At 39.5% G+C, this 9,355-nt stretch overlaps 1 protein-coding gene across 1 annotated transcript in view; it reads left to right on the plus strand.

Moving 5' to 3' along the window:
* The window catches only part of IL17REL (interleukin 17 receptor E like), a 57,241-nt gene extending 53,096 nt beyond the window's left edge, over positions 1 to 4,145 (plus strand). Inside the window, exons 15-17 of the mRNA XM_074169044.1 lie at positions 524 to 581; positions 3,060 to 3,114; positions 4,118 to 4,145. Coding sequence (XP_074025145.1) covers positions 524 to 581; positions 3,060 to 3,114; positions 4,118 to 4,145 — 141 coding nt within the window. The remainder of the gene's footprint in view (positions 1 to 523; positions 582 to 3,059; positions 3,115 to 4,117) is intronic.
* Positions 4,146 to 9,355: the final 5,210 nt, after the last annotated feature.

Genomic DNA, 9,355 nt, shown 5'->3' on the forward strand with positions numbered 1-9,355 from the left:
GGGTTTATTCCTCTCTGGAGTTAATGTTCTCAGCAGACACTGGGACAAGAGAGACTGACACCCAGAGCTGGGAGGCTCCAGCAGTTGCCCTGGAAGGCCCTTGTCAGCTTCACTTTCTGCTGCCAGGAAGAAAGGGGCAAGATGAAAGTGAGACTGGCAAGAGCTTTCTGGGTAATCAGAATTGTTCTTTCCTTTGTGAAAAATCAGATTTATTGGTAAAATTGATGTTTTCCTGCATAAATAGTTTATTTTGTAAATTAGATGTTATCTGTCAGAATACAGTTCTCCCTGTCAAAAAAAAAATAAATAATTGATTGTCTTTATCATTTAGAAACCTAAAGTGATTGCAACTCAGCAAATATACACTAGACCAACAGTCTCCATATGCATTTATTTAAAAACAGATTGAAAAATGCAGTCACTTTAGTAAACTAATAGAGCAATCTCATTTTGTCAACACAAGTGTATAATAACACTTCTGCGGAAAGGGGAATAAACCTCAGTTCTTTTTTTTTTTTGAAAGGGCTGGAGAACAGATGTAGATTATTCAGTTCCACTGCAGATCTGTGATATCCACTGCGGTAAGTATGAATGATAACAAAAGGAGAATTAGGTCTTGACTATGTAGAAGAAAGCATCTCAGGTGAAGTGTGTTTTCATTGGGAAACTGTGGTGGGATTTACCTGCCTGAATGTAAGTGTCTGCATGGAAGCTAGATATGCTCAGCTTCCTTTCTAGACAGTGGACTCACATACCTCAGCTAGCTTTTAATTAGCTACTGCAAGGGCAACTTATGTGGCTGGCGGTTTTCTCTGCTACCTGGGTGAATTTTCCATCCTGTGCCAAGTTCTGCATGCCACACCTATATTTACCTTGCTGTCAGTACAGGAGGTAACTCGTTAAAAACAATCCTTGGCAGGCAGGCACACCGTGCTGTTATGGTAGTGATTGCAGCATGGCCCTACTGTTAATTCACCACCGCTGCAAATGGGACAGTGGTACTTCCCTCCGCTGCAGAAGTGCGGCAAGGATATTATTATGATTTGAGGTACACTCAGATACTCTCACGGAGTCAGAGTATTCTGAAATCTCCAAGCCCTGAAAGTAAGGTGTTGTATAAGTTAGTGAGTGCAGAGTGAAGTAAGGCTGTGGGGTTTGTGGTGAGGTGCACAGGGGTGGATTTGACTAGTTTAGAACAAAAAAGTCTAAAAGGAGTCAAGCTGAGAGAAGGATCAGTCTGAGCACTGCCAAAAACACCTCCCAAAGCCCACCCAAACAACCAGCCTCCCCTCCCAGTTCATTCTAGATGTAGTGATTTCTATTACAGATACTCTCTGTTGTCTAAAAATACCTGTCAGTTAACTATAGCTTCATATTTGGAAGCCTGATACTAAAAAGGAGGGGTCTTGAATTTGTCGTCTAAATGTAGTTCTCTGTGCAAGCACTTGCATAATCCTAGTTCAGGTTTCTTCTCCACTTGAAACCTGTACCAAGCCCACTCAGGGTGAATCAATTAAATAGAGTGTTGTGATTCGTGCAGTCTAGGAGCATTTTCCGTAATTCATATTTTCCTTTTAACAAATGTGAAGGGTATGATGAAAACTTGTAAAATAATGAAAGGCTCTAGAGATGTCAGTCTAGGAATTTTCCTCTGCCTTATAGTTGAAGAGAATGAGTCTGTGTATTAAAGGAAAATGGTAGAACACCAAAAACTGAGTAAAGAACTTTACTGGGCACAGTATTTGATTTAAATGTTTTTATCACAAGTTTTTGTTCTAATCAAGAATTTGTGGAGATTCAGGAAAAAATCTGAGAAACTATGCGCATACCAAGAGTATCAGAACTGTAACACATGATCACTGTGTTGTATAGAGGATATTAACCTCATGGTTCATGCGTTCTGCCATACTTCATATTTTTGGGATAATGCGGTCCATATTAGTGCATGGGTAATTCCATGTCTGCCAGCTGACCAAGAGAGGGTTCCCAAAACATCCCTCTGAGGCAGATGGTACAGGTCAGTGTCAGAGATGGGACACTGAACTAGGTGGGTTCAAGTCATTGCTGCAATCCCTGTGTTCTTAATGACTGGTCAGGAGCCATCCACTGCTTGCCATGTGAAAGACTTTTAATGTAACAGTAATAGCATTACTACTAAGGATTTCTGTATTCTTAAATGCTTATTTTCTATAACAAAGATATTTTAACAAGCACTAGCTTTTCAAAATCAGGAAATGATGAAAGTTTCTTAAAGACAATATCACCAAGGGTGATAATTCACCCCTTTCACTGGGATGCTATTGTGTTTGAACCTAAGATGTTAAGAAAAACAGTCCATGTAAAGGTGAAGGGAATATCAAACCAAAGATTTTCACATAATTTGTGACAATTTGAATTATACAAAATGTCAAAGTAAATGAGAAATGATCTTATAATGGCATAGTGAAAATATTTATTGCATACATCTTTGTAAAATAGAAAATTACATTGTTAAGTATGACTGTTAAAGATACCAAGCAGCATCAGTGTGTCCAAAAGAGCTGTGGTGTTAATAACATGTATTTTGTTACTCAACACCAAGATTCCGGTGCTGACAGTATCTATTATAAAAAAAAAAATAATCAGTGTAGCTAACCATCACATGGGCTACTCTCTTTCCGGATGCAAGGTGAGTTTTCTGGCATGTAGAATGCATTATACTGCAATGCATTGCGTTCTGCTATCTGTAGCTGTGCTTTGGAATTAGAACGGCTTACCTTTATTTGCTCTGCAGAGGATAGAAATGGGAAGATCCTTTTTCTTTTTTTTTTTTTTTTGGCATTTAATAGCATTGACTTAGAGACAAAACTTTGTGTTCTTTTTAAATTTTATTTTTCTTCTGGCCAATTCTCTGGAGTCCATTTAATGTGGCCAAACATTTTGAGACATTTTTTCACCTGTTAAAAAAGAAACGTGTCTATTCTGAATTCAACAATAACCCAAATCAGTTAATTTGAGAATAAATATGTCAACCATATTGAAAATAAAATGGCAACCTATATTTGAACTTGTTTCTTCAGGTTTTCGTGGTCAGACATACGATGATGGAAACCCAGAAAAGGCCATGACACACAGGTATCCATCCAGGGTATAGTTTAAAACATCTTTGAAAGTTGATAGAGCTGTTAATCCTGAATCATTGGTCTCTCTAAATAAGAGAAGCAATGTCTGAGGGAATTTCGTGCTAGCCAGCAGGAACATCAGGCTCCTATCTTTCCCTGTTATTTGTCGCCACTAAAGACATCTCTTGCTCCTGTGCTCCTTCTCCTCTTGCTCTCTCTCTATTGCACTGCAGGCCAAGCAGAGGTAGCTGCTTTGCTGCCAAAGAGAGAGGACAAAGGGAGATAAGTGATCAATGGAAATGAAAAGTTTTTAAAGTAACAAGACAACCCTCAAGAGCCCTGGAACAACCTCAGATCTCCTGAGCATGACATTCATATTGTTAACACCTGTCCTCTGCTTTCTCCCTGACATTTGCAGGCAGATCAGTCCCCTCTGTGCTCTCATTCGTTAGATGTTTCTACTCAGCTGTTCCAGTGCTGCTTTTCATTCCACAGCCCTTTGCAAAACACCTATTCCTAGGTTGTAAACAAAGCAGTAATTAATGCAGCCCATGGAGGTATGATTTGGTAGACCCTTAAAAACTTAAGTTTTAACTTAAAGTCTTAAAAACTCTCTTCCTTTAAGGATACCCTTTCAGCGGCAACCTAGAATAGCGGGAGCAACCCAGAACTCCAGAGAGAGTAGAGATGCTCTGAAAAGCCATTGTTCAAAGATGGGAAAAAAGATGCAGCCTTGCAGAAGTTATGCGAGTCATTTGGTTGAGAAGGGGCTACCAGCTTTGCTTTGAGGCAGTCTTTGTCTTTTCCCTTGTCAGAAGATAGCATTCAGAATAAAGTATCTTGGTTTTGTTCATGTGCTCATATGAGTGCTGTTTGGACTGCGAAGGTCAAGTCCACAAGCTGTAGACAAATGGTTAGATTTGTTATTTAACTCCAACTATGCATGAACGTAATGGACTCTCTCGCGCTTCAGAGAAAAAAAGCCAATCTTCTTTCCTCTTCTGTTTTTCCCCTAGAATGAAGAGTGTGCATTCCTTGCATTGAATTCAACAACACATTTTCAAGGTCGTTAGTGTCTTCTCAACATCAAGTTATATTTTGGTGTAACTTGCAAATCTTGTCTAACTGGTCATCTCTCACGTTAGTAGTTTCTGCTAATTACTGTGAGAATATTCTCATGAGTGAAGAATTTAGCAAGTTAAGCCTAATCTAACATGTCCAAAAGAAGCTGGATTATGATTCCTCATTTCCCAGTATTTCAAAACAAAAAATATCTTACATCACTTAGAGAATCAGGTTCACATTTTCTTTCTAAATTAATATTTTATATATAAAATGCTATAAATGAGTACTTTCATAGTACTTTGTGTACCTATAGAACAAGTATTTCAGATTTTCTTGTTTGTAACCTTTGTTTTTAAACCATAAGCAAAAGTTTTTGAGAAATGAAGAATGGAAGAAGTTTTCTCAGCTTTGTTACATTATCCTTCTTTGTAATTTCCTTTGTTTTTTGATGCCATTCTGGTGATCTCACCATGACAGACCATATTCCTTAAATGTATCTAACAACTAGTCTTTCTGTTTGCATTTGTATTTGACTTGGAGATAACTTTCCTATTTGTCAGAGGAGGTACATGTCTTTGTTTTGATAGCTATTTAAAATTTTCATGTGAAGATCCAGCCTAGAAGGAAACAGTTTAGTGGAAAGAATTGAAGTATTTTTTTTTCCATTATAACAGTATTTATACTCTATTTTTGAGAATAATATTACACATTGTACTGATTATCAAACATTTTGGCCTTTATTTCACTGAATACTCCCATCAAACATCCTTACTTCCTGTTGTGTAACAAGGAAATAAAGTCAACTAAAAGATGATTAATAGAAAATCCTGAAACCATGTGGAATTGCTCATGTGGGATCAGGAATATGGGTGGGGAGTGAGGGTCTGGAACAAGAAGTCGATCAATAAAAAATATTTTCCATCTGAATGTGTTTCTTTGTTTCAAGACTTTCAAAGAGCAATTTACAGGAGACAAATATGGTGCAAGAGACATACCTGCTGTGTTGAAACACAAGGTTTTTGAGGTGCCCTGAAGAGGACAAATTCTGCTTGGCTTCTTTAATATCAAAGCTTCATTGTGTAGACTGCACATCTATCAGATGTATCCCTGGAAGTGTTCAAGGCCAGGTTGGATGGGGCGTTGAGCAACCTGTCTAGTGGGAGGTGTCCCTGCCCATGTCAGGGGGGTTGGAACTCGATGATCTTTAAGGTCCCTTACAACTCTAACCATTCTATGATTTTGTGATTCTGTGATATATTATTAATCCAAGCAGTGCTACAGCTCCAAAAGCAGAGGCGGCAAGGCAGCTTTCCTAAAGCATTTAGTTACTTGCTTTGGCTGTGAAATAGAAGCACTGATCTATTCAGACATCTGCTTTTCCTTTAATATCCTCCGTACTGCAGCCAGGAAGAAGACATTCAGTCATTCAACTGAGAAAGCATCATAGCATTACTCTCTTCAATTTCCTCCACTGGAAAAGTCTTTTCTGTAGGGAAGGTTGATTTGTACATGGTGCTTTTAATTGCAGCAAAGTCTTAAGATCAGCTTTATGAACAGGTCATCAGACTGAAAATGAATTAAAATTAGACAGGTGTGGCAGGATCTGAAAAACCTGAGTGTAGCTGAGACAAACACCACCTCCAATTACAAGTTCATATGAGGTCCTGAAGCAACAATAGCTGCAATGAAGCTGGACGCTTTCAATGATAAGATGCTGTATCAGCTACACAGACAGTAAATCTCTTGCAGTATGTCTTTTCTTGTTGGCTTCAGCAATGGAACTACCGAAGTGAGTGTGACCAGCCATGGTCCTGATCACTTTGGTGCTGTATTACAGGAAAGCTTGAATGGTGAACATCGCAGACATCACTTAAATTAACTGTCTGAAAGTGTTCGTTCAAAGGTAGTAATCTAGCTCCCATGATGGCCACTGCAGAGGGACAGGTACTCCCCAGGCATATTTCATTCTGCTTGGACAGAAAAAATTTGTTTTAGAGGGAGCCTAGACAACTTAGCCTAAATGCTTACCATTAAGACATTTCCTGTTTATGTCAATGTTGCAAATAATCCCTAATAGTATTTCCATGCTTTGACTCAGGTCTGCCTGTTTGTATAGTGAGAGAATTGTTGGTAGCTTTTCTGACTGACTCCCGAGCTGATCTTTGAGTCCTGTTTTTAGTACACTATGTCAAGTAACCATTGTCTCTTCTGATTACAAAATTCCTGCTCCACCTGAGACCAGCTCTTCCCGCTCTCTCAAGTGGTGACTGCACCACCCTATACACGTAATGCACTGGAAGGCATTCCACTCAGGTGGTGCCTTTTCTGGAAAAGTTAGAGTTCTGCATTACGAAGCTACCAGGCACTACTGGCCTTGTGACACTACAGCTGCAAAAATAAAGTGGTTTTTTTTTTTCTTTTTCACAAGGCATTTTAAACATTGGTAGGTCAATCCTGGAAGAAGAAGGTAGGACAATCTTTCCCAACTCTAAAAGTATTCATTTTACTCTGCTGACTGCTGAAATGTTTTCTTTTTCTCACCCAAACTATGCAATAGTTTTGCAATATTGACCAATGCACAAGTAAATGTGCTGTAATTATAGTTAAATGCAAAAATCCCCTCTGTCAACGCCTATAGACTTGGCTAATTCTGTAGAGTCTCCATTCTTTTGCAGAAGGAAATTCCCTTCTCGCTTGTTGTGGAGCCAGTCCAATTACCCTGTCTTGAGGCAACCTGCAGTTATTTGGTTTTCATTTCATATGTACATTCTTCCTATTATCACAGGGCATCAATGTCCCAGTTATTCTGAAATACTAGCATTTATCAGAATATCATTGAGGTATAGCAAAAGACACATGCTTTGTAGTAATCTCTTCTAAAGACTTTCAGCTGTGCCTAGCGCGTTGCACAAACCTAAACCAAACATTTGAAGTTACCACATAAATTAAAGCAGTTTTCCTACACTTGTTCAGGGACTTATTGTCACTTGTGACACCCACACTGGGGTCTGGTGTGGGAAACCAGGCTGATGCTGCTGCAGTATTTTGGATGTCTTTATTTGTAGTAGTGGATACGTTTCCTTGATAACGAGTTACAGTTGTGTGGCATGCTTGAATTGCCACATCCTAATGAGTAGCTGTGTATTCACTAAGCCATAATAACAGCCACAGCAGACCTACTCCAGTGCTGTGCAGGCTGTGTTGCTGACCCATCTCTTTTCTGGAATTCTGATAAACTTCTTCAGAGAAATAAATGGGAAGAGAAATAATGACTACTTTTGTAGGGTGTCCTGGGTTGAGAGACACAGGACTAACTTTCCTTCTAATGCTGGGGAAAATTGCACTTTTAGAAGACTCTAGTGTCTGAATTTGTGAAAATATTTACTTTATAGCCAGCCAGGCTCTGTGGGATTCAAGGTTAGTGGTTTTGAGCCTTGCCAGGTGCAGGGACAAGGAGGAGCAAGGCCTGGGCATTTGACCCAGGCTGGCCAGCAGGATTATTTCATACCATGAATGTCACATTCAATATAAATTAAAAAAGTTTGCTGTGTAGCTGGCTCTCTCCCTGATGGCGGCGGGTCCAGACAACTCCTTGTCCTAGTGCCGGAACCCTGAGGCCTTCCCTTCCTCCTGAAGCCATTGCGCTCGCAGTGTCCGACATTTGCTGTCCCTGCTGGGAGAGCACAGCTTCCTACTGATATAATTGGCTGACTATAATTCCTGTATATCTTCTATCGGTATTGGCATTAATACTGGTTCTTTAGTATTACTGTTACTTATTTAGTCTTTTAAATCTATTTATATTTCAACCCTCGTGTTTCTTTTTGTTCCCGGATTCCCTTTTCCGGATGGGGAGGGGTCATCGGGTGATAGAATAATTGTCTAACGACAATAAATTGTTATGGGTTCTCTCAAACCATAACATAGGGTTAGTTTACTGCTGATCTCACTCCCTGATCTACCAAGTCTGGCTTTTGCAAGCCAGCAGACGGGAAGAACCCAGCTACAGGGGAGTGGAAATGGTGCTGCTCCTGTTAGTTCCTTAGATAATAGCGTGACTGAACTGTAATGTAACACTGCAACCCGATCACGTACCTGAGCTTAGCAAACAGAAGAAAATGTATTTGCTTCAGTTTACTCTGAAAAGTTGCAGTGAGAAATTCCCCTTGCTCATATCCTGTAACAGCGGGCCTTAAAAAACGGTGACTTTATCTTATACCTCATATCCCCTGTAATTTTTTTTATTGTACGCAGAAATACCTTTCCTGGACTAAGAAAACAATTTCTCTCTCTTATCCAGAAAGCCCTTTAGTGCAAACATGTAATGCTGCCGTGTTTAGTGCAGTACTGGAAGAAGTCCAGTAGCAGTGGTGGGAGCTATTATTCCCATCACTCTTCTGGTTTTCTACTGCTCCAAGCCATTGTCAGTGTCACTGGCTCACATTTTGCAGGAATAGCCCCTTCTATGTGGCACTAAGTGCCACTATGTAAAAACTTTCACTAAATTAGTAAGGGTCAGTCCCTGTATTGGATTCACAAGAACTCTAGAAATTATGATTTCCTAGGAACCATCAGTGTCCAGACAGATCTCATCTACTCTCAATCTTACATTGGACTAAATGACTCCTTAATATACAGCTGATACAATAAAAACAGGACATCTTATCTACCGAAAAGCAGATCGTCATTTCTCTAGACTGCGTCTTTCAACAGTGGAATTTGTAAAATTTATTTCCTGCCATTTACTGCATTCTGACTAATGAAACCTAAACCGTCCTCTTTTAAAGGTGTCTACGTTCCTATCTAACTTCTAAAGGTGCAATTTTCAAATTCAGCTTCGGATGGGATCATGTTCCACTTTGCTGTCCCCACCTGAGTGCTGTAAGGTTTTAGGCATTTTCATATTGTAGCCAATATAATAAAAAAATTCTTGCCTTTGAGCCAATAGCCACTATTCTCATATATTTCACAGCTTCTAGTACATTCTTAGTGGCTGAACACCCACTGCAGAGGTTTCCAAGCTTTGTTCTTGTAGCTTATATGCATTCTGAAGCTGAGTTTGTGCTTGGGCAACAGTTTTTGGATGAGAGATTCTCTGATGGGATTTCTGGAAGAAGAAATTATGAAAGGCAAAAGAAGGCCCAGAGATAGGATAACTAGATAAAGATAGGGAGAATATACTTTGAGCC

The sequence above is a fragment of the Numenius arquata genome, chromosome 2 (genome assembly GCF_964106895.1).
Source record: "Numenius arquata chromosome 2, bNumArq3.hap1.1, whole genome shotgun sequence".
Classification (NCBI taxonomy): domain Eukaryota; kingdom Metazoa; phylum Chordata; class Aves; order Charadriiformes; family Scolopacidae; genus Numenius; species Numenius arquata.